The 25,110-nt window shown below is 43.2% G+C and overlaps 2 protein-coding genes across 3 annotated transcripts in view; one reads left to right on the top strand and one right to left on the bottom strand.

Moving 5' to 3' along the window:
• camta1a (calmodulin binding transcription activator 1a) overlaps positions 1-21,072 on the top strand; it is a 929,980-nt gene extending 908,908 nt beyond the window's left edge. For both annotated transcript variants that reach the window (XM_050064291.1, XM_050064292.1), the window contains 13 exons: positions 3,556-3,740; positions 3,928-4,124; positions 4,233-4,311; positions 4,446-4,794; positions 4,920-5,395; positions 6,667-6,845; positions 8,055-8,298; positions 9,156-9,227; positions 9,452-9,472; positions 9,606-9,805; positions 11,950-12,024; positions 12,416-12,446; positions 15,956-21,072. In XM_050064291.1, coding sequence (XP_049920248.1) covers positions 3,556-3,740; positions 3,928-4,124; positions 4,233-4,311; positions 4,446-4,794; positions 4,920-5,395; positions 6,667-6,845; positions 8,055-8,298; positions 9,156-9,227; positions 9,452-9,472; positions 9,606-9,805; positions 11,950-12,024; positions 12,416-12,446; positions 15,956-15,988 — 2,141 coding nt within the window. In that variant the 3' untranslated portion in view covers positions 15,989-21,072. The remainder of the gene's footprint in view (positions 1-3,555; positions 3,741-3,927; positions 4,125-4,232; positions 4,312-4,445; positions 4,795-4,919; positions 5,396-6,666; positions 6,846-8,054; positions 8,299-9,155; positions 9,228-9,451; positions 9,473-9,605; positions 9,806-11,949; positions 12,025-12,415; positions 12,447-15,955) is intronic.
• A 154-nt stretch (positions 21,073-21,226) lies between these two features.
• On the bottom strand, positions 21,227-23,658 carry LOC126402996 (urotensin-2-like). Its single transcript, XM_050065382.1, has 4 exons — positions 23,477-23,658; positions 22,225-22,350; positions 21,817-21,860; positions 21,227-21,719 (listed from the first exon to the last, which is right to left on the bottom strand). The coding sequence occupies exons 1-4, from the start codon at positions 23,580-23,582 to the stop codon at positions 21,606-21,608; spliced, it is 390 nt and encodes a 129-aa protein (XP_049921339.1). The 5' UTR covers positions 23,583-23,658; the 3' UTR covers positions 21,227-21,605.
• Positions 23,659-25,110: the final 1,452 nt, after the last annotated feature.

Genomic DNA, 25,110 nt, shown 5'->3' on the forward strand with positions numbered 1-25,110 from the left:
GTCCCAGAGATGAGACAGATCACATGGGGCAGGGCTGTGATGTTAAAACCCAGTGCACGGGTCATCGGCTCTCTGCTTCTCTCAGATGTCCTTTGAGAGAAACTAATAAGAACCAACAGCGGAGCCACAGAGATCAAGCTCTGGTTCATTCATGCAAATCTTGTGCTATGGATTTTATTTAGAAGTGACTTCCCACACTTGACGTGCGACTTTCCACATGGAGCCCAGCTTTTTAATCTGTATGATAGGACCAGGTCACGGACCAGTGTCTGGTGGGTCCCATGGTGACAACACTAGTAATTTATTCTAATGAGCGTCGCTCCCAAAGCAAGCGACAAAATTACTCATTTGGGTTATCAGTCATGGAAGTTCAAGACCTCTTCTCGGAGAGTGTTAAGTGGGTGGTTTTCACGTTCCAGTTCCCTTTTAAGTTGAGGCAACTGTCACTCTATTAAAAGAAGAAGTGTGAAGAAGTGTGGGATTTTCCTGTCCTCTCCAGGCTTTCGTCCCAGAGGTGAGAGGTTTTCCTCTCACTTCTAAGGGGAGACAAGTCGGGTCATCATTTAGCAGCATATTCACTGTAATTTCAGACACACTGTACAGAAAAAACCTTCATTCTCTCTGCTGTTCTCATTAAAGTAGCTCTAACAAGATAACACTTCAAAGTATAACCCACAGCAGAGATGAGTGCAGGTAGATAGAGGTGTGAGAGAACTGATGGAGCATGAAACTCAGTGTAGTTTTTGATTTAGGAATGTGAAGTTCTCTCGTCTTTTGTATTTTTCATATCCAGTTTGCCGGGGTCCAAGATCTGCAGGGGAATACATCACCAAACGTGAGGGGAAGATGGAGAATAAATCTCCACAGACAAGTGAACTAGACTCATTTGCAGACACTTATCTTTGCTTTCAAAGGCGTGTTTGTGTCATGACAGCTGTAAGTTCACACCTCGGTTGACGAATCACTTCCACTCAAGTGCTCCTGATATAATGAGTGGTGGTCTGTCTTATTTTTGCACCCAACTGCTTTTTTTAAAAATAACATGTCACAGTCTGCCCTAAATGTGTGAGAGTGACCACGTCTGCTGCCACACACCGTCACAAGGGAGTAAACCGGAGAGTGGGAGGGCGTTGACAGCGTCACAGTGTTGTTACAGTTCTGTTTGGCTGCCCACCTCCCATGTCTCCTCCCTCTCCCCTCCCACTCGTCTCTACCCCCATCCTCCCTCTGCAGTGGACGTGCATCGCATTTGGAGCAGCAGGCAGCAGGTGGAGATGACATCATCTGCACTGCAGCACACTGCAGCACTGGGTCTGAACAAAGACATGTCAGCCTACCGCTAACTATCCCCTCTCTCTCTTCGCTCTTTCTCCATCTCCATCTCTCTGTCTACCCCCCCCCCCCACCTTGTCAGCCAGAGGGAGAGCACAGCCTTGTACCAACTCAGGTTGTAGTGCTGTGACCTATCTCAACCCTTTGCCTCCCCTCCTGACACAAGCACTCAGTCTTGAACAGCCTCTCAAATCTTCGCCTCACCTGCTTCCACAAGTCACCATGTGGGTTGGTGAAGACGGATCCCGCATGGGAAGAAGCAAACGCTCCGAGCGTTTTTTTCCAACCTGATAAGAGAGTGATCGGCTGATCTGACAGCAGGCTCATGTAGACAGTCTGCACATGCAGGGATCGAAGGCAGAGACTTCAGTGTTGTCCTCTAAGTGCATTATTCACAGTGCAGCATGTTGTCACTGAGAGCACTAATTTACTTGCCGGTGACATTATGTTTTTCTGTCCAATGATAGCAGTTACTTGACCTCTTTTACAGTGGCTTATAGGAGGTCTGATGGTGGCATTAGCTCCCCACGGAGCCCTGAGCCGTGACTGCCAAGATACCGTAAAGTGCAAATGTCACCAGGTCGTGCTGCGAAGGCTCCCCACTTAGAGTCATTAGGTCCCTACCTACGGCGTCAACACTGAGAAAAGAGAGTAGGCCAAGTACACAAAAGCACAGCAAAGAAGATTTATAGACTCTATTTTTTCATTGTTTGCCTTTCTCTCTCTCCTTTTTTTTTTTTTTTGCTGGAGTACTGAGTCCTTCCCCTCCCCTTCATCAATAAGCCAATAGCACGCAGGCAGACCATACACACACAGCCATGTTCCTGTCGCCTAGTTACCGCTCGGCAGCAGGTTGCCACAGAAACGGCCTCATAGTGGCTAAATGGGGAATGCTAATGCAGTCTTCTATACTCCCTGCTGCAGTGGGCTCTCTGTGCCCATCCCATTGCACTGTCTGTACACAGCATACCGTGTGTGTGTGTGTGTGTGTGTGTGTGTGTGTGTGTGTGCACTCACAAGTGATTGTTGTTTGTTCGCAGGTGAGTGTTTATGGGTGGTCTAATGTGTTTTAATCTTACATAAACTTATTGCAACAGGTTTAAATTGCAGCGTTTTCAAGTGTGTGGACTTTTTAATTTTCAAATGCATTTGGTGTAGTGATCAAAACCTTCCCGCCAACGTTACAGTCCGCTTAATTTCCCAGTTACACCCTATTTATTTTTTGTGTGTGTTTCACTAATTAAAATATAGCCCTTAGAAGTCACTTGCTCTGGCCTCTCCTCACTTAGGTATTGAATTATGCAGAGCGTTCTATATTTCTGACAAGGCTAAAAACCTGAGCGGAGACAACCCGTGACAACTACTCTGACTGACACAAGGTGCAAAGCAGCAGTTGCCTCCTAAGCCGCGTGTAAACACTCTGAAGCCTTATACACCTCCATCCATCTTGATGTATGGAAAGGCTGCATTTTCAAGGACTCTGGACAGGTGCGAGTTATGATTGATTCTGTACTGTCAGCTTCTTAGTCCTCCTGCCGTACGGGCTCACGGAACGGGGGCGGGTTGGGACTCCTTGGCCATAATAGGGTGTACTTAATCAGCTGGAGAGGGCCTTCAGCTGTACACTCCCCCCAGAGCATGTCTGAAGCCCTTTGTGAAAGGGCGGACACATTTAACATGCCCCCACTCATTGGCTAATCGTTCAGCCTGTATTAGTCTGCTGGGGCTGAGTGTTGCGGGAGAGATGGCAGCAGGAGTTTAGCGATGGCAGCCATTAGCAGATGATTGATGGGCTTTAAAGGTTATTTTAGTAAAGCCAATGTTTTGATGAAGTTAATGATTGATGCCATTGTTTTCACTCACACTCTGGGGAGATTAATAATGATTGTAAGGGGTTTTTATGTTGTAGCTAAAAGTAGGATATTAACTTGCCATCAGCTCTGCTGCATGTCAGAAACAGGCAAATTGTTCTTAAATGGTTGACTGTCTCATGATGTTAAGCCCCAAGTCACTGCGACAGACTCAACGCTGCTCAGAGCAACATATTTGGTGCAGCTTGTGGTGCATACTGTGTGATCATTTGTCTTGTCAGGACACAGGCTTGTTTGTGCTGGTAACAGCAAAGACAGCCATTTGTTGTTGTTTTTTTGTTTTTTTTTGCACACTGGATGCTACTTGTGTGTGCTGACGTGTTCTTCTTCTGTTCTCCCACTGTTTGCCTAGATAACCAGTTCAGAATGTCTATCCTGGAGCGCTTGGAGCAGATGGAGAGGAGGATGGCAGAGATGGCCAGCCACCAGCAGTCGAGCAGTGCAGGGAGTGGCGGAGCTGGGGGAGGAACAGGGGGAGGGGGAGGAGGAGGAGGGGGAGGAGGCGGAGGAGGGGGAGGCAACAACAGCCAGTCACAGGTAAAAAAGCCACATCACGCCACTCATATGTTGTGCATAAAGATGTACGTGTGACAGAAGCACATTGAGTTTGTCAGTAGTGACTGAAAAAAGTACCGTAACGCTGCATATAACATAACAAAGTGATTATGTAGTTAGAGAGGCGTGTACAGCAACCAGTAATGATACGCTCTTTTGTGTCTGTAAGTGTGTATCTGGTCAGACGCAGGCCAGCAGCTCCTTTGAGAGTCGTGTCGTTGTGGTCTGTGAGAAGATGATGAGCAGAGCTTGCTGGGCCAAGTCCAAACATTTAATCCACTCCAAGACCTTCAGAGGCATGACACTCCTTCACCTGGCTGCAGGCCAGGGCTACGCCACCCTCATCCAGACACTCATCAAGTGGCGGTGAGAACTAAATACTGTACATGCTGTATAATGGAGCCTTGGTTTGTAATTGGTGCTAACCACACTAAAAAGCAGTGAGATGCTAATTGTTTTCTCTTTTCCGTCCAGCACCAAACATGCTGACAGTATTGATTTGGAGTTAGAAGTGGACCCTCTCAATGTCGACCATTTCTCCTGCACACCTCTGGTAAGAGAGCTGAAGTTATCATGTTAAGAGCCATGTGGGAAAGAAACCTGTAGTTAGTGTAGATTGATGTTTTTTACGCAGTGAAACCTTCAACTCTGTTTCCCTTTGCTGCTTTTCCCCTGTTTTCCATCCAGATGTGGGCGTGTGCACTGGGTCACCTGGAGGCAGCAGTGGTCCTGTATAAATGGGACAGACGTGCCCTAGCCATCCCAGATTCTCTGGGCCGTTTACCCCTCTCAATTGCTCGATCTCGTGGCCATACGAAATTGGCCGAATGTCTGGAGCAGCTACAAAGAGAAGAGCAGCAGCCACCAGCCCCTCTACCACCCACAACTCGCATGTCTTTCTCCCCGGCCCCTGACACCCCCACCACAGACAGCTGGATGGTCAGCTGGGCAAACAACAGTGTAGTAGCACCCAGTGGCAAGAAAGGGGGTCCTGCCACCACGACAACAACATCCAGCACCACAAGCCTCAATCCAGGCCAGTACACTTCACTTTTTGTCTGTGTCTTAGTCAACACTTGAAGGAAAACTCATCAAGCTGATGGAGTGAAGTCGTTGATGGTGTATGATGCAGCTAACTGTTACATGTTGTGTTTCTTGCAGACTTGAGAAGGCCCAGGTCAGAGCCCTCCAACTACTACAGCAGCGAGGGCCAAAGAGACCTCCCGCTAGCTAAAAAACACAAACCCAACCCAGAACTGTTTCAGACTCGGCCTGACAAGGCCATGTCTGTTCCTCTGAGCCTGGAGCAGCAACAGCTCCACAAGCTGTCCTCTAGCCCCAAGAGCTTGTCCTCAGAGGGCCTGAGCTCAGACAAGGGCCTGTCTACAGGAGGCAGCACAGGGACAACCAGATGGACCTCCAGAGAGAGTTTCTCCAGCAGCGGCATGGGGAGGAAGGCGCTGGGGGTCAGTGGAAGCAGCAGCCTGGGGAAGGAGAAATTGGTGAACCGGTTACGTCAGCGGGAACAGCTCGGCATGCTGGTGATGGCTGACAGAGAAATGGCTGATGCAGAACTACTATCCTATCGGGAAGATCTGGAGAACCAGGACTGTCTCACGCAGATGGATGACCTGCAGGTGAGAATAAACAACTGTGTACTCAGTCAGCTAAATGCAGAGAACTCGGCAGTAGTTCAGACGCAGATGAAACGTTCAAAATAATTTGGGCCAGAAACATTTTGCTGTTGATTTAAATTCTGCATCACAGAAATAGCACAACAAAATATGTGCCTTCTTGCAGCAGAGAAGACAACTTGATGCATGGGAACAAAAAAATCTCTTTTAACTTATCTACTCCTTTTTAGCTGCGTCCAGCAGCTCTATAGGTCGCTGTGTCTGTCAGCTGGTGGTGGGCCCACAAAAATGTATTCACAGACTTGCATAAAATTTTGTGTAAAGCTTGGTTATGAGCCAAAGGACAGCTGATTAACTGCTCATGCCAGTTGGCAAAAAGCGGACAGTGGGAGTAGCCTATAACAAAATATGCATAACTTCCAAACAGATTCATGCATCATGCCCAGACTTTATAGAGAGGAACACACACACACACACCATTTTGCCACGTCCCCTTCATAACTCATGAACCCGTTGTCGTAAGGAGGCATCATGGGACTAGTTACAAGTGTTTGTGAGTCTGTTTGTGTGTGTGTGTGTGTGTGTGTGTGTGTGTGTGTGTGTGTGTGTGTGTGTGTGTGTGTGTGTGTGTGTGTGTGTGAATGCATGAACGTGTTGATGCATGCATGTACGTGGTCTCAGCTATTGCTACTTTGCACTTGTTAAAATATATTTCTTGTGAAAATTGGTAAAAAATGAAAATTAGAAGCCTTAAATATGAAGCGTATATAGTTTTTAAGTTCCATGTTTTATCAGAATGAGGCTGCAGTGTGGATGTTTTAGTGGCACCCCTTTGGAAAGTGGCATGCATGAGAATAACATTGTCAAGAGTGAAGAAAGCATGGCAAGATGATATTTAAATTGGACATAACCGCACCATGCCACCTCTTTTATGTCCGCCTTCTGCACTGGGTAGGCGGCATGCACCAGGCCAACCTGGCACTCTGTCGATGACCATCACTGCATAATAAACTCTCGCTATTGATCTGCTTCCATAGCCAAGGGATTCTTCCAGCCATCTATCTCAGTCTAACTACTCCTCCAACAGATGAAGTGCTGGATTAGGAATTTTAGCCTCCAACAGTATCGCTCTCATCATTATTCTACTCCATTGGCATTAAAGCCAACATGCCTGTCACACGGCCAAACAATTAAAGATCATGTACAGACACTAAACCAGGTAGTCACTCAGCTAGTGATAAACACTGACATCTTTTTTTATCCCAACAAAACAGGCCAACATGATGACTCTGGCAGAGCACATCATTGAGGCGACGCCAGAGAGAATCAAAAGGGAGAACTTCAGCGCGGCGGACTCTGTGCCCTTAGACACATCAGGGGTCAGCAACACCATGAACTGGCTGGCCAACTACCTTGGAGATGTGGAACAGCTGCCGAGCATCATACACCTACGGTAAGCAGCACCGTGAGGCAGAGAATAGCAGATATGCATATTGCATAGCCAGTGTGTGGGTGTGTGTACAGTATGTCTGTCCCTCCACCATCATAGCATAGGTATTCATCCTTTTTTTTCTATGCTTTGTTACACCTTGCTATTGTCCAGAAAGAGTACTGATTTGTTGGAGTATAATCGGTGAACAGTAAAAAAGAACATTAGCAAAAGCACATTTATACATGCAGCACACACTGCACATTGCCAATTTAGAGTGAAACTGCGTTTTGGTGTACAGTATTTCCTTTTGAAACAGGTTATTTGAAAAAAAGTAAATGCCATGATGGATCATTCAAAAGTGACTATGTTAACCTGCACAGTAATATTCAGTTTGGATATTCCAAATTAGGCCTTTTTCCCAATGCATTTTCTGATTAAGACATGTGGGATATGCTGGTATTCATTTGGTTTTAAGAGCATTCTTTGGACATGTATACAGTGCATTCAGAACATGCATGTCAACTGGCCTCTTGTCTGTTTCTGCTTAGTCTGTTCTTGCTCTGTGTGTTGTCATGGAAGCCCACTTTTCTGGTTGGAAGGTGTAACACACTTTTAAACATAACTTTGACGTGATAAACAGCATGTTAGGATATGTTAATCTGAGTATGGAAACAGGAATATTTGTTGAATATTTGTTGAGTATTCATTGTCATTTGCCATGTAAACAACTTGGTAGAAATAGTTCTTTGTTTTTTTTTTGGTTTTTGGGATGAGGGCAAAAACCGTAATATTCTGTGCCTGTAAACATAGTCAATGATGGGATGCTAATTTGAAAAGAGAGGCAGTTTTATTTGACTGTAGCTCAGGACTGCTAATTATCTGTGACAGTGTTATTTTTTTGGAAGTTTAATTTACACCCACCACAGTTTTTGACGAAGTTTGCAGGCAGTCAGAGAAATAACCTAAAAATAAACACTTCCAATTATGAGTCGCTAAATTGCTTTAGGTGGCAAAGAATTTTGGCACACAGTGTAAAAGGACTTCAATTTCTACATCCACCACTGCTGCATAAAAGAATTTAACAGTCTGTATAAGTTAGATAAACATATTGATCTTAAGTGTAGGTGTTAGGTGGACAGGTGTAGTGTTCACTACCTGCTGCTTTCCCACACTAAACACAAATGTAAGAAAGAAAAGTCTAAAATAATGTGAAAATTTCTTTTTCCTTAGATCTCTCTATAACGAACCCCTGACCCCATCGTCCAACCCCAGCCTCAGTCCTGGGGGGTCCCCGCTGAGAGAGGGGCCCCTGGAGAGGTCTACACTCCCATCCCCAGCTGACTGGAGTGAGTTCATCAATGCCTCCAACAGCAAGGTGGAGCGAGACCTGGCCCAGCTGACTCTGTCAGATCCAGAGCAGAGAGAGCTGTATGAGGCCGCCCGCCTAGTCCAAACTGCCTTCCGCAAGTACAAGGTACAGGCCCGGCGCTCAGGTGCCATATGCTGTGTGTACTGCAGCCCGCAGTGACAGGGCTGGTGTTATTATTAGATGGTTTTGTTTCTGGCTTTCGGAGAGATGTTGAAGGGTTCGTTTTTATTTGGTTCCAGGCTATGGAGCTTAGGGTTGTGCTACGGTTCATTAGTGTCTTTCATCTGAGGATATACTGTTTCTTATCATGCTTAATAATACTCACATTTTCTGTCTCTACCTCTGTCTCATTCTCTGTTCTTCTGCTCATATACACATTGCAACACAAACAGAAATATATCCAAATATGTCCCTGTGGTTTCAGCATGGGAAGGTGCCTTGAGCAGAGCATGGCCTTGCTTAGAGGAACGACTGCACTGTCCCCCGTATCCCTGCTCCAATTAGACACAATTAAGCTTATGTTCTCCTCCTCTCTCTCTCTCTTTGCCTCTGTTTCTCTTTCTTAGTTAGGTGTATGGAGCCTGCTACTGCCTGTTTTTAACTAGCTCTCCACACACCAGTCCTTTCCCCCTGCCCGATCCCATTCCTCAACTCGCTACCCACCCACCCCAGCTACTTTTAATGAGTTTTCACATGACAAACTGTTCGCTGTCGTTTACAGCCATCTGTTATGCCTGATACTGAGGTGGACCTTTGGCTCTCTGTCGTTCAACTGTTCACCTCCTCCTCCCCACTGCTCACAAGGGGGCCAGTTCATCAGGGGGTGGACTCATGCCGGGGTGGCATTCACATGCCGGCCACCAGGAGACCTCAGGGAGACTTGACAGAGCCACCAATATCCTTTGTGGCAAAATGCAGGTTCAACTGTGACCTCTGACCTATCCCACTCTACTCTCCAACAGGGGCGGCCGCTCCGAGAGCAACAGGAAGTAGCTGCTGCTGTTATTCAACGTTGTTACAAGAAGTACAAACAGGTAGGCACCCCCAAAGCACTGAAGTGTCCCTGATATGATCACATCTAATTAGTGCCTTTGTTTACAGGTTCCAATGTAATTAGTGTATATCATACTCTTTTGGGAGACAGATATCTACCCGAGCTAACTAATTTAAATTTATTTAATGAAGCTCTTTAAGTTTGTGAGGATATTAGAGTATGTTAGTGTATCATTCACGATCTTTCCCTCTCTCTGTCTGCAAGCTAACATGGATAGCCTTGAAGGTAAAACTTTTTCACTACCAGCAGCTGAATTCATTGCCAAACTTCAGGTCTCCCACTGCAGCGTGAACCCATAGCAGTATTGCGGTATTCCCACCCAGCAAAACTTGACATATTGTTTTGTTCTCGTTGGCAGTATGCACTTTATAAGAAGATGACGCAGGCCGCCATCCTTATCCAGAGTAAATTCCGCAGCTACCACGAACAGAAGAAGTTTCAGCAGAGCAGGAGGGCTGCCGTGCTCATTCAGCAATACTACCGCAGCTACAAGGAGTTTGGCAGGCTGAAGCCCCACCACCGCGGGGCCGCTGCTGCCCTGGTGCAGCACAAACTGAGGTAGACACTCAGCTACACCCTGTGGGCCAAATAGTGGAATATACTCACACTGCTAAATACAGCGGGATGATGAAGAGACCACTGTGTCATAGTACAACATGATGTGCAATATCATGTGCAATTATGGATAAATAGATTCCTTCAGTCATTTATGGACAGACACACATACAGAATGATTTTAGGGACAATAGCCCTATTCACACAGGACTAGTATCACCTGGGGACCTCTAGTATTTTTGTAATGATTGCAGACGTCATTTGGCATCTTTATCCCATGTGAGTCTGCCATGTCTGCAATATGTCTAAAAATCCACCGCAAATTACCTGCCATATTTTGCCACAGAGGTCATGTTGAGGGCTGGGTATTGTTTAAAAAATTATGATACCAATACTAAAACCAATACCCTTAAAGTGATACCAATACCAATACAGTACTTCATGAGATACCTTTTTTTTTCAACTTCATTCGATACCCTTCATGTGAATGAAAGCATTCAGTTGTGTAAAATGCCACCAGGCGCCACAGGTGTTTGGTATAGCCACACTTGGAATGTTTTGGTGGCATCTCAACACACTGAACTGCCAACTCTGTCAAATACACTGCACTCGACTGCACCACACCACAGACTGTATGAGTTGTAGCTGCTGTGATAGACGGCCAATCACAAGTCACATTAAATTGAAGAACGTATGCAGTGATTGGCTGCAAGCAAAACCTTACAAATGTATTTTTCTTCTAGATCTGGATACAAAAAAGATCAAATGGCGATATTGTTTAACTGGAGAACCTTCAGTAATACTTGGTACTGGATTAAGTCCCCTTAACAAGTTTCCTTACCAAGAATAACGGAGGCTGCATTGGAAATTATAAATACAAGCTTTGACAACATTTTGGGTGCAGGAGGCTACGCAGCATGGAGACCCATTCACAGAAAAAGCAAGCTGAAATCCATCAGAGGAGTGAAATCTTACCAGATGATGAGATGGATGACGTGCCAATGTGCAGCAGAATCAGTTCTGTTTGTTTAACCCACATTTAAAAAAAGGAGGTTAACACTGTACGTCACCGCTAGTGGTGTTGTGTTTTTGCATTGTGCAGAGTGGAGTTATAAGTGAATGTGCGCATGGTATCCATGGGATAATGTCAGTAAATTCAGGTAAAATACAGACTTTGCTTATTCCATGCGAATATGCTGCACAGAACACAAACGTGTAGAGGGTTTATTTCTAAATAACATGGTAATACTAGTACTGTGCAAATAGAGCTTATGAAAAGTCAGCTCCAGGTTATGATTTTTTTTAGCTTATTAATTATATCATGTTTTTGAATTGAATCCTTCACATTTTCACTGAAAAATAAGAGAAGGCACAAATTCATGTTAACTGAGATGCATACCAGTTTTCAACTGCTGCTCTCCACACAGTAAAACACTGTTCAGTCAGGAATACTTTAGTCACTTAACTTAATTTCCATTGGCACTATTATATTTGGTGGTATGGCTCTGATCTGGGGCCTCTCTGCCTATCCACATGCCTACATGGAAAGCCTAAGGCAGAGAGAGCACACCTCTCTGCCCTTCCACGTGCAAATGAGGGAAGCCTGAGACAGAGATTGCAAACCTCCCTGCCCTTCCATGCGCCTACATGGAAAGCCTAAGGCAGAGAGAGCACACCTCTCTGCCCTTCCACGTGCAAACGAGGGAAGCCTGAGACAGAGATTGCAAACCTCCCTGCCCTTCCATGCGCCTACATGGAAAGCCTAAGGCAGGGAGAGCAGCAGCAAAGACTGCCTGGGAACAGAACAGAGCAGCATCAATGACAAACAGAAATGACATTGATAAGTCAGACAAAACATGAAAAGGAGGAGCTGGGGTGGAGGCGGGTTGCAAAGCAGCTTGCAGAGGAAGCAGCAACAGTAGGCAGGCCAGAGCAGTTTAAATAGGGCACCCTGAATGAGATTCACCAATTGGTTGCATAGAAAGGATCCATGTGATCTATCAGCTGACTCCCTTCCATCAATCAGCTGCTCCATCAGTTGATTGGGCTGTTTGAGATCAGCTGATGTAGCTGGGATATGAGCTGAGCTTGACATCATGTCCTGCCTGAAATAACGCTATGCTCAATTTCTCTCTCTGGTGTTTCAGAGGTAGTCTGCTCACAAAGAGGCAGGATCAGGCTGCCAGGAAGATCATGAGGTTCCTACGTCGCTGCCGCCACAGGTAGACCCCCAACACCGACACACACACTAACATTTACACATACACAGCTTCACTAGATAAAACTTGACATCCAGACTCACTGCACGGATTGGTTCATGGTCTAAAAGAATAACATTCCTTTGAGCTAATCAGTAAGACACAGTAGAAACCATCACTACTTTCATGATCTTGTCCTCTCTTGTCTTTCTCTCAACTGTTCTTTTTACTCGCTGTTGTGTGTTTGATTTATTTTTGATGGGCAAACTGGGTGGTTAGAAATGTCTCCAACACCTAAGCTCCACCTCCCTTCCCCCTCTCACTGTATTTGGCCCCCACCTGTCCTCGCCCCCTCCTTCACAGTGCCTACTGTGTGCTAATAGCTGTCTGGTATTGTTTTGCTGTTTATGCCAAGCCCCTTGATGGACCATAGACTGTTCAAGCGGGTGAGTGCAGCCTCAGCAACTCAGTTCGTGCCTCTCTTTCTCTTTCTCTCTGTGCCTCTTTTCTCCCTCTTATCTCCCTCTCTGTCTCTCACTCTCACTCTATTAATACAATTATCTCCTCCTGAGGTCTCAGCCTTTGCATTCTCTCCCTCCTTTCCTCACTCTCATCTTCTCCTTTTGCTCTCTCTCTCTCCCATCCCTCCACCCACCCTACCTCCTTCTCCATCACTGTTGCTTGATGCCTGCTTGCATGAAGGCTGCCGACTGGAGCCACAGGTGGACTGAGAAGCTCAGATTAAGAGCAGAACCTATCTTGAACTAACAAAAATGCTTATGAATGACAATATCACTGCAACACTTAACAGGCACTTCTCTGACTCTCTTTATCTCTGTCTTTCTCTCCTTGGGAATTACTTTTTGTTCTCTTTTTTTTTTAATTTTAGTTTTGTGTGGTTATGCAGATAGCCAGTTTGAGAAAGCGGGAAGCTTTTTTGGATCATGTTTTATTCTGCTGCATGTCGAGTGGTGACAACTATGGGCCTTGCTCTTCTACCTTTAGGCATGCTATGGGCCTGCTGTTTCTCAAGTAGTTGTCTGTCTGTCTGACTGGCTGTGTGTCCTGTTTCTAGCCACTCGACAGACCGAGAAGGGGACTGAACCCTTCTTATTTCCATTTACTAGAACTGTGTCAAACTGTGTAATGTGTTATGTGCACTTGTTCAAAACAAAACAAATAAATTTAAAGAATACAGTACAAAAAGTTAATGGATGGATTATCGAATGGGCCTCGGGGCCCAAACTATCAGGACCCTGCCTGGCCTTCATCTGCAAAATGTCACTCAGAATACTGTAGCATGATTGACTGGGAAGAAACTCAAACTGACTACAGAGAGATGCAACACAACAACAAAAAAGAGGCAAAACCACAAAGTCTGTCTGTCTTGCTCCTGTGCATATTTGTGCCCAGGGGCCCATTGTCTCATAATCCACCCATGGAAAAGATAAACCTGAGTGAAGAAAAGCCCAGAGCATCATATACAGCATATATAGATGGTTGAGCATTATTTTTCAAAAATTCTTGACCTCCTTGCTGTTGACATTCATATTTTATGTTGTTTTCCATATCTGCTGAATACTGTCCTAAAATAGGGCACCATGCTTTTAGAGCAGGTGAGATTGTTGATGTAACCGCCTCTTATGGAAGGCTTGTCTGCTGTGCTGTGATATAGGTTAGGAAGCTGTGATAGCATATAGGTCACAGGAAAAAAACACAAACAATAGGTTCCTCCACCCATCGGGACTAAACCACAGAGCTTTAATGGATTCATACCTCCAGGGAGTCCTTCAGCTCAGCATGAGAGGGTGCAGCAAATACCGCATCTGACCGTACGTCCACGTAGTCTGCCTCCTTTCAACACATGAATGTTGCAGTAGTTACCTTCTGCTAAGAATAAGAATAGGGCTAAATCCATTACATGACAGTGGCTGATGTGTTGAAATCAATTGTTGGGGTAAAGAGTGCTCTGTAGTCCACAGGCTGACCACGTTTTGCTCGTACACTTGAGACGCGTGTCTCTTCTGTGAACCCACACCAGCTTGTGGTGGTATTCTTTCGTGAGCTGCCAGACAGTGCAGTTGTGAAGATCTGAAATTATCAGTTGCTATTTTTTCCATAAATGGGGCATTTTTCCTCAGCCTTTACCAGTGTGTTTGGAAATACTTATTAGTTCTTTTATGGCTTTTCCATTGGCATTTTTGGCGGCACCGAGTCTTACCTTGCCGCTCCAGTTTACTTTTCCATAGTCAGTTTAAACATGCAGAGCCGTGTAACCTGCACTCAAGATTAACCATTTTCAGAGTCAGGCTAAAAGGCACGCTTTTGGCCTGACTCCATCTTCTCAAAGACCACCACTACCTGGTCCTCCAAGTAGGTAGTGGTGACGTCTCGCTGACTGCATCCAATCCCTGACAGCAGCCCTTCTTCCCCACGAATCAAACGTGTGTTGCAAGACTTATGTTTCTCCTTTGCGTCCCTGTTTGTACTTTGAATTATCAGGGTTATTTTACTGTTTCATGTTCGCTTTGAGCTATTTAGGAGTTGTGTTAAGTTAGTGCTGATGAAAACTCAGCATTTCTTATTTTGCTGCGTTTATATAACGAAATAATTAGGGACTTTTACTGTGGGAAATTTATAGGAAATTAAATGTATTTGTCACTGAATTAGCAGAATAGAAGTTTTTTTTTTTTTTTGGTTGAACAAACACTGTATTATAACTGACACTTGAAACCATTTTATAAATTAAAGTATGTGTAAAACGTCTGTCAGGCAGTGAAGGAGGAATGGAGATGCACACACGAAGGTGAGCTTCTCCATCCAGTTGCATGTAAGTTGCAGTCCTGTAGATAAGCTAATGTACATGGTATGATAATCATCGATTTTCATACCACTGTATACAGTTTCACAGCATACCACTACAACCTTTCTTAGCAGCTATTCTCCAATAAAGACAAGTCTACAAATACTGCAGGGAGGAAGAATACAAGCAGGGACAGTAACATTTTAGATTGTTAGATGAAGAGCTGTAGACTTACTCTTACTGCACCTCTGCATACAGCTCACCTCCAGCAGGTAAACTTCTTTTACCTGCCATGCTGTGTAATTAAAAAGAAACACTCGCAGTATAATAACGAGAGACCTTTAGCTGTGGATCAGCCTGCTGCTTTGAAGACGAGCGCGTCATCAGTTACAAACACACCTTTAACCAGGTAGCCCTGTTGTAATGAAGACTTAAATCCCTGCGGTGTTAGGCTGACGCACCGAGCCAAGCGAAGCAAGCACGTGTGAATGGAAAAATGCCATTAGCCTTTTTATATGTAGAAGTGACCTCTACCTTCAGCATATACATGTAGGGTAATGATTCATTTTTAATCACTTACTAAACATGCAAAAGTGCAGAAGGACAGTCCTGAAGTTCTAAACTTTATTTGCATTAATCAAAGGAGTATGCACTCTATGCTGTGAGACACAAGTGTCACATGCTGCATTTTGTGGGGGAAAAAGTGTTTTAGGGTGCCAAGTGTCACTGTGAAATGAGCAGTATTAACTCAAATAATAATTGTAATTATAGTAATTATGATATCATTACCATATTGTGCTGGGACACTTCAAAATCAAATGCATTTCATGACAAGAGTTCTTGTATTTATTGTGTCACAGAGGTGCATTTTATCCTAAATGTAGTAGATTAATATGGTAATGATTCTGTAACAGTCCTATAATTATCCTCTGTTGTTCGTTGCAAAGTGTAAGTTCAATCCTGACTAACGTTTCCTTTCACAGGCCAGCTGTAGCTCCTGACGATCTGCGCTGACTTGATGTTGTTCTGATAGCTCTGGCTGAACAGTGTGATACTGTCAGGCCTGTGTGTGTGTGTCTTGATAAGCTTGTAACTAGACATCCAAGTCATGGATGTTGCATTCATGGACACTTGTCTGTCTCTGTGTTTCAGGGTGAAAGAATTGAAAAGGGCCAGGGAACATGAGACCCCTCAGAAGAGCCCCCTCGCGATGTGACATCACTCTCCTGACTCCTCTTTTTCGTTTTTGTTTGTACCCGAGACATTTTACAAGAGAAATGAAAGAAAAAAAACATCAATGCAAGCACTGCGATTATTACTACTACTGCGGTGTTTCTGGTTCAACTACTATTACATGTACAACAGCATTTTTTCACATATCTATTCTTTCCACTGACTTGATTTCGATCGGAGAGTGGCAACTTCTACGGGATTATAAACTCAAAGGGTCGGGGTGGGGGGTGCAGAACATTTGCTTCATGGCATTTTTTGCACTTTTTCATGGATTGCTTTGTCTTTTTGAATATGAAGAGGTTTCGGACGGTGAAAAGGAAGCAAACGCAGGACATGCCTGAGGAGGTCTGTCAAACACGAGGACCTCGAGAGACATGAATTAAAAGGCTGCTGCAGAAGATCTCAGAGGATAGGGAGACCACGCAGAAACACTCTGGGCTCTAATTGTATTTCATAATTTTTTAAGTGACCGATCGATTCATTTGAAGAAGGATTTTTTTTTTAAACCAAATATATTGGTCACCCACGCGCCCACTTCTGTCCACTGCTGTAGATGATTATTCAATTTAGCTCAACAACTCCAGCTGTCCCACTGTGCTCTACCCCACCAGTCTGCCCACACGGGTGGAGCTACAAATGAATGTAGTCCGGGGGTTTAACCATGCAGATGGGGGATAAAATATTTCTGTTTTGCCATTTCTTAAAAAAACCCTATGCTTTATCGTATATATTGTCACTTTATTACTTGAATTTGTTCCATACTGTCCGATGTATTTGTTCCATCATGTCCAATGTATTGGTGATCTGTATCTTCAGACTCTATGTTGTTGAATCCTACCAAGAAAAAGATGCATGACTTCTTGGCAAGAAAAGTCTTTGCTTGTGTGCTTATGGTCTAGTCTTTCAGCCTATCCTCTGATTTTCTTTTTGTTTCCATCTCCTCTCCCCATAAGTTCGGTCATCTCGGTAATGAAGCTATCCCCGTATTGTCCTGTTTCTTTTCGTTCTGTTTCATTTACGCTTCTTTCGGTTGATTGCTCCTCTGGAACCTAACGAGAAAAGAACTTGCCTATTTTGTGTTGTAACGGTTATGGTCATGCAGGTTATTACTTGTTCTTTTTAAATGAACTTCAGAGCCTGTGAAGGCTTTTGAGGGGAAGATCACATACATTGCCTTGACGTCTTAGAGATTCTTTGAGGGGTCCCTAAGCTTGTCCCAAAATAGGGGTTTGACAAATCCATATTTTTGACAATTGAGCGATTTCTGTATATAAAGAAGGCTGAAAGTACGTAGGAAAAAAAAACATTTACCCAAAGGGGATTGTATTTTAGAAATATATTATTTTATTCATTAAAAATGGGTCAAAAACAGGTACGAGACAAAAACAGAATATTTGTATAGTTTTGTTTGAATGCCTAAGAAGTATGGTTGTATTGTTTGTAAATAGTGTAAATAACTGGGATAAAAATGAGCTATGTGCATGAAAAGTATGAACAGAGTCAAAAAGGGAAAAAAAACAACAAAAGCAGTAGTGGCTATGCTCTGTAAAATTAAAACTATTTCACTATTAGAGTATTTTATTTTATTTTGATTGTTCTTGAGAAGAACATTTTGCTAAAGCATGATATTATTGCAATATAAAAAGTAAAAAAAAAAATACTGTATTTAGAGTTAGGAGAAGTCTGCAAAATTATCTTAAAAACAAGTATGGTTATGTTTACATTTTTTTTTTATTATCATTTGTTTGTTTTGGGCTACCAAGAATCTTTTGCCAATGGTGCCAAGGTATGTGAATGCTATATAGCTTAAGAAGAGAATTAAGTTAATTTTTGCAGAACAGATAATCATACAGTGAAATACACACTAGCACTGACGACCATACGATCACAGGTGGTCGAGGATCACTAGAACAATAAGGTACACAGTCTGCAGAGGGAGTCATATTTAAAGCAGAAAGCATTTAAGTCTCTCATGTCTCCACCATTCCCACAGATAACTGAAGCATTTGACCATCACTGAACACACCATAGCAGAGTTTGACTTTTTTATTTTTGTTGTCATTGCAAATGGAATGTGTTACTGAGGTATCTTGCCTGATCTTAAAGATTGTCAGCCTTGCCCACGGTGTTAAATCGCCTCTTTAAATTTACACAATGTTGCAGCAAACACTGATCGATCAATTCTTGGCTGATCCCTGTAGTCACCTGTACGGATTTTCCAAATACGATGTTTTAATTTTAAGAAAGCACCTTGATCAAGGCTGCCACAGTCTAAACAGACCTTGTATTCCATGTCAAAAAGAACAAAAATGTCTGGTTGAAACATGTGTAGCATAACTGTACATGAGTGGATTTCTTCGTCAAGCAGCTCAAAACGTTTGCAAAACCGACTGTTCCGACAGTCACAGGTGCTAAACAGCAGCACTAAAAGTTGCCTTGATGCAGGGTCAATGAGCCAAAATGACTGTAACTAATGTGTAAAAAAACAGTGCACTGGTGCCATTTATAATTACGAGGCATACGATGTGTCTTGTCCATTGGGTAATATATATACTGTATATATTGCAGTTTTGACTGGGCTGTTGGAACAATCTGAAAGAGGAGCTGCTGGTTTAGAGGTGCCTGTTGGTTGCTGCCTAATTCCTCTAATATATTCCTACCAGAACTACCAGGAAGTGTATTCTGTATCAAAGTAATGACATTTGATTATTCAGCCAAGTGCCACTGAAAAACTTGAGTTTTGTTTATTGAAGTGTTGTCATGTTTGTTCAATAATTACTAGGCTACGAAGGTGTTTCTCTGATTTATTTATTTTCTCGACTGACTGGTTGTTTTGTTGTTTTTTCTGCCACACGCCCGATATGTAAACTTTTATTATTTCCCGAGTGTTTATGTAGAAAGTGCCTATTCATATCCTGATCACACAAACCCAGTGTCAGAATGCATCCGATGTACCTGAGGTTGAGAGAATGTGAGACGACGTGGTCACCCACACACACAGTTCTGCATCCTCTGCATGAACACACATCCGTCACCGTCACCTTACACTCACCAAAGCGACAATATGATATTCTCTGTTCACTCCAGTTATCAGCACAGCACTCCAGCTTGTCAACATGCTAAGCTTTACTTTGATTTTTATGCCTTCTTTTTATGTTATTTTTTTTAATGGGACAGCTTGTTAAAATCACACTTAGAAACGCCACTACTGGGGTTTGTTGCCTCGCATTCATCCTCCTGGTCTGTGGTTAGAATGCATAGCCAATGCAATGTCGTGGCAAAAAAGGAGAAGGATTTATTATGCTTGCATGGGTAAAATAGTTAACTGGGTGACAGAACTGCACCTAAAGCATGCTTATTTTCCTAGAATCGGTAGTCAGATAGACTTGTTAAAAGACTTACTGTTCTGTAAAACGATGAACGTTGGTTTGACGTGTCACAGAACTCCGAAAGACAGAGGGCATGTGACTGCAGGGCTGACGGGAAACCTACAAATGAGCCAATGATCAATACTCAGTAGCTACTGACGTTTTCACAGCAAAGCATGAGGACAGGATTGTGTTTTTTTTTTAAGACCAAGCTCTAACTTTTTAGACTTATTTCTTCCGTTTTTTTATTTATTCTTTTTAAGATTTGATCAGTGTGCTCCCAACTTCAAATAGGACAAATGGTTGGAGACCATTGTGACAGTATGTATAGCAAGTATTAACTAAGTGACACACGGTACACACAGACACATGCACAAGACACAGCACACGCAGACATGTCAAGGTGTCAGTTTCATTTGTACACCGAGCGGCATCGCTCTTCTCCAGGCTGAGGGACTGGTTCACCTCCCTTCTGTATTTTACTCAGGGTGCCAAAATGGGGAGGAGGAAACAGAGCAGGACACGTGATTCACGGCAGAAGAAGCTGAAATTGAAAAAACCTTTCAGCTGGGCTTTCTGGTAAAGACAGACAGGTTCAGCGCTGCGATACTGAAGTCTTTAAAATGAATGAAATATAATCCATTTCCTCTCAGTAACGTTGAACACAGCAGACGGCGGTGGAGCCCTGGAATAAAGTCCTGTCATATATAGCTCATTAAGAAAAATGATTTGACTTTCTGTCATAGGAGCCTGTCAAATCATCGTATAATTCTGGCCGGTTCTTTAGGCCTTTAATTTATCTAAGTGACAAAGTGTAGAGGGTATTTAAGATTAAGAGTGTAGTTATATGAAAAGTTCACCTGCAAATCTTGTTTTTACTGCCATTTATGAATGGGATGACAGGTTAGCTGATAGGCACTCTTCACACACAGTATTATCAATTTCGAGACGTTCTGTGAATTGACCTGGGAATCTGCCTTTCCTCCTCTTCTTTTTCCCCGAGCACCCAAACCAGAGAAAGGTAGGCACATCAGGACAACAGAACAGAAACAGTTTTACAACATATTCCACTTGTGGACACAGAGCAATAAAGAACTATTTTGTGGAGACCTATAGACCTAGTGAAGTTTAAAATGATTGGACACATGTAGTCGACTTACTCTTATGCAAATGCCAGTATTGCAAGACAAGCATTCAGTAGTTTATGGACAGCAATTATATGGCACCCTTTACCGAACTGCACGTTTTCATCAATTCCAAACCGAGAAGAAAAAAAAAGGCCCTGCTTTGATAGAAAGTCACGGGTCCTCGACACTTTGCATGTGAACTAGTGTTAGATCTATTTTCCTCTCCTCTATAGCTGTCTTTCTCTCTGTCTTTCCCTGTTATGTGACCCAATTTTTCTCCGCCCCCGACCCTTGACCCCCCTTAAAAAGTTTCATCTCCTCTTGGTTCTCCTAATGTGTTTTGCTTTCCTCCTTTTTCTTCCCCTTCTCTTGTTTGTAAGTTTTATTTTTGTAATTGTGCATGTACAAGCGTCACTGACTCGATGGATATGTTAAAAAAAAAAGAGATTTCAGCTGCTGAAGCCATGCAAAACGTTTTGAATTGCCCTTAAAATATGGAAGATGTTTTCTGAATGCTTTATATTCTTTCTGCTGTAAAATAATAAAAAAAGGAAAAAATGAAGAAAACTCGAGAACAGTTTGCTCCGTCTTTTTGTTGCTTTCTTTACTTCTACGAAAGGGTGAGTGGTTTCCTCTGCTCTCCGCTTCTGCAACACCTTTTTATCAAGAAAAGACATTTAGCAGAGTATTTATAATATAGTTTTATTTCTATTCAACATACAGGGCTGCATAACCTTTGACATTCATTTAAAAGACTTTTGGTCATACATCAGACAACCAGGGACTTTTAACAAATGTAGTTTCACACACCATAAACATAGTCTCAATAAATCATCTTAAAGCCCCCAAGCAACTTGTCTCAATCACACCAATGGCATTGTTCTTTGTGTGAACAAATACAGACAGCGTTTATGTATGTGAGTGTGTATGTGTGAGTTCATGCACCTGGGCATGCATGTGTATGCATGCATGATGTTTGTTATTTTGTCTGCATGTGAGTGCAAGATAGGGGTTTTGGTTTTAGTGCAAGCCCTGTCTCTTGTGTGTGGCATTGATGCCTGTTGACATGTTTTTTTAGACGCAGTATTTCCAGAAACATTCAGAATTCCCTGCTCTCTTTCTGAACTGTTTCCGGATGCCCAGCACGTGGCTGAAAGGATTTAGGAGACTTTGTTTCTCCAATAGGACCTGAAAGACAGGATAAAGCAGCAGCAATAAACATTCAGTTTACAGTATAGCTTACTTTACTGTGCTGTTGTAGGGATAATGTTTGTGGAGAACTCACCTCTCTTTTCATCCCTCGAGGAAGCAGGCCTGTTGTTCTGACGCCTGAGAGAAAGTAAAACATGAGAATATTCAGATATTTGAGATAATGTATGTCAGCTTGTTGCATTAGCCATGTTTCTGTGCACGTCAGGCTTTTGGGTAGTGTAGAGTGAAGTTTAAGGAGTGTGAAAAATGAGGGAATGTTGTGTGCACCTCCATCAATAACTACCCACTCTTGATCAATACCTTAGACCACCTAGTTCTCCAGTGGTGCTGCTTGGTATCCAACCACAGAAAGCTATGGTTACAGTGTGTGTATGATTTTAAATGTGGAGCACAAAGTGGGTGATTTTCCCTGGATAAAGCAAGAGTCTGCACCAGGTCTGAGCACTTCAGTATAAACTGTGTGTCCATGTGTGTTTCTTACCATCTCTGTTAAACTCCCCAGATATCAGAGAGGAATATCTGAGACCAGCACCGTCCTGGGGAGGGAAGCTTTGCTCAGAGAGGGACAGATCGTCCAGAGCGCCGACTCCTCGGTCCTCCACTGATGCTGAGGAGTAACCCAACAGCCACACAAAGTTGGTAACACACAGTTGACAGGTAGAGAGTCACACTCTACAATTTCTAGAAATGTATTTAGAGTATTTTTGTAGTTTTTGTAGGAAACACAGAGTTTGATTTTTATTCTACGCACAATGATGACTTTTAAATTATTTGAACAGAAAACTGAACTGGCGACAGAGAAGTCCTCCATCAGTGGTCCATGTGTGTGAACTTTGGCAGAACAATCAGCGTTCAACACCGCAACTCTAAAGTAATTACCTCAAGACCTGAGGACATGACTGTCTGCCATTAAAGCTGTAGTTGGAAACTTTGGAAAGTTGGAAATATTTTTTATATATTTGCTAAAACTGCCAGTACATCCTCACACTACAGACAAATAATCTGTGAAAAGAAAAATCATACTACTCTGCCTACTTTATTGCCTTATTCTAACCCTTAAAACACCTGAACGAAAACAACCAATCAGAGCCGAGGAGTCTCAAACGCAGCTGCCTGTCACTGCTCGTGAACTGTGGTCAAACTGTCAAACTAGGCAGCGCCGATCAAATATAAATGAAACAAGATTTTGTCACTGCATTGCCTATTCCTCATCTCATATTTTAGTGTACTGTTTAGCTGTTAAATAAGAAAGTTAGTCCGGCTGGTGGGCTGTGCATGGTACTTTGACTGTTTCCAGCATGATGGCCGATTCACAAACTTTCTCATTTTACAGCTAAACAGTACACTAAAATATGTTGCTGAAAACATTTGAGGTGAGAAATGGGCAATTCAGTAACAGGATCTCGATTCATATTTGATCAGCGCTGCCTAGTCTGACAGTTCATGGAGCAATTGACATGACTGACAGCTGCGTTAGAGGCTCCTGAGTTCTGATTGGTTGTTTTCGGTGTGCCGCGGTAGATTCTAATGAAAGCTGTTAAAAGTAGTAGGAAGAGAAGGTGGAACATAATCTGTCTCGTGTATTTCTTTTAGGATATAGTGACAGTTTCACCAAATATGACACAAAGTTATTTTCATAAAAGTTACCAACTGTAGCTGTAACCATCACAGACTACGTTCTATTACTAAAAATGCTAATAACAGCAATAAGGGAGGTATGATTTCCCACTCACCAGGTCCTGGATAGGCCATCTCCGCAGATTCTGTGATGGGGTGGGCCAGCAGTGGGCCAGAGGCCACGAGCAGGAAGGCCCAGGACAGGAGATGGTTACACTTCATATCTACAGGACGCTGTTGCTGAAAGTGTCTCTGAGTCTTACGGTGGTCCTCAGGTGGGAAGAAGACTTGTATGTGCTCTGTTGGTCCCAACTGGGTTATATATACTTTCAGCTGTAGCCTGTCCCCCCTCCCCCATGCCACGCAGCAGACAAACACTTTTGCTGGCCACAAACAGCCATCAGCAATATCCACAATCCCATCCCTTCTAACTGCAATAAATCAACACGATGTCACAGGTGAATTATAGGCTCAATAAAGAGACAAGTGCCGCGGCCCATGCTTCAAGGGCACAGTCGTGTTTTACCAGCTCTTCAGCTTGATTGACTGTTTTACTGACTTTGTAAATGGGATCGAAGCAGGTGTTTCAGATGTCACTCTCAACAACATCCTGTAGGGGAGCAGGTGGAGAAACTGGGCAGCCAAATGACTAATGTTTTTATGCTACCAGCTCATTAAACTCTTGGGCCATTTGAATCCTCTTGACTCAGAGCCCACAGAAAAACTCCACAGTCGGAGCTGCATACAGAGCAGAGAGAATTCCTAATAAAAATGGCATAATTACTTGCACAGAGGTTCAGTGGAAATGCTAAAATGTTCAGGGCCTTGCAGCCTATAAGCCATCTGACATTTTAAGTCAATTTAAGACAGCAGAGAATTTTCCATGGGTCACTGAATCAGATTGATTCATGCACATTATTTAGAGGGCTTGTTCTGGTAAGATGTTAAATTTGCGCTTTCACTTCCTCTTAGTCATGCAATAAAACTTTATTAGCACGTCCAGCATGGATGGACAGAGTCAGAAACCTTTCCTATCAGTGAAGACTGGAGGACAGGCTGAGACAGCTATTTACAGAGTCACATTTTGCACCTCTGTATATAATTTGTATATTTATAAGAAGTAGTGACGTCAATGTTCAGTCTCTTGTATGATAATGAGGGTCGGCGAAGCGACAGTGACATTTAATTTTATAGCCAGAAGGCCAGACACTCCATTAGGTGTTGCTTTATATCATAAAAAGCTATTAAGATTTATATTCTGTATTAGTCAAGGTCCTGCCGCCAGCTTATTCCAGCCTCCAAAATAAATGTTGTCTCTCCCATACTTGAGGTTTATCCTGCTATATACTGGATCCTCTTTGCAATTTAATGTGGAATCTGGGTTTCTTTAAGGGGTAGATGTTTTGTAACAAACATTGACACATACTACACTTTCTTGAGATTCATACAATATAATATGAACAGAGTAGAGTGGAAATAATAGTTGTTGTTTTTTTGCCTTCGGAACTGTCTTAATTCATCATGTCATAGAGTCAACAAGGTGCTGGAAACATTCCTCAGAGCTTTGGGTCCATATTGACATGATGACATCACACAGTTGCTGCAGATTTGTCAGCTGCACATCCATGATGAGAATCTCCTGTTCCACCACATCCCAAAGGTGCTCTATTGGACTGAGATCTGGTGACTGTGGAGGCCATTGGAGTACAGTGAATTCATTGTGATGTTCAAGAAACCAGTTTGAGATGAT

This window comes from Epinephelus moara, chromosome 16 (genome assembly GCF_006386435.1).
Source record: "Epinephelus moara isolate mb chromosome 16, YSFRI_EMoa_1.0, whole genome shotgun sequence".
Lineage (NCBI taxonomy): Eukaryota > Metazoa > Chordata > Actinopteri > Perciformes > Serranidae > Epinephelus > Epinephelus moara.

Excerpts from the sequence above, each read along its gene's own strand:
- LOC126402996 (XM_050065382.1), bottom strand. The coding sequence starts at position 23,582 with ATGAAGTGTAACCATCTCCTGTCCTGGGCCTTCCTGCTCGTGGCCTCT. Across the intron at positions 22,351-23,476 it reads GATGGCCTATCCAGGACCTG|CATCAGTGGAGGACCGAGGA; the intron begins GTGAGTGGGAAA and ends GTTACTCCTCAG. Across the intron at positions 21,720-21,816 it reads CTCGAGGGATGAAAAGAGAG|GTCCTATTGGAGAAACAAAG; the intron begins GTGAGTTCTCCA and ends CCTGTCTTTCAG.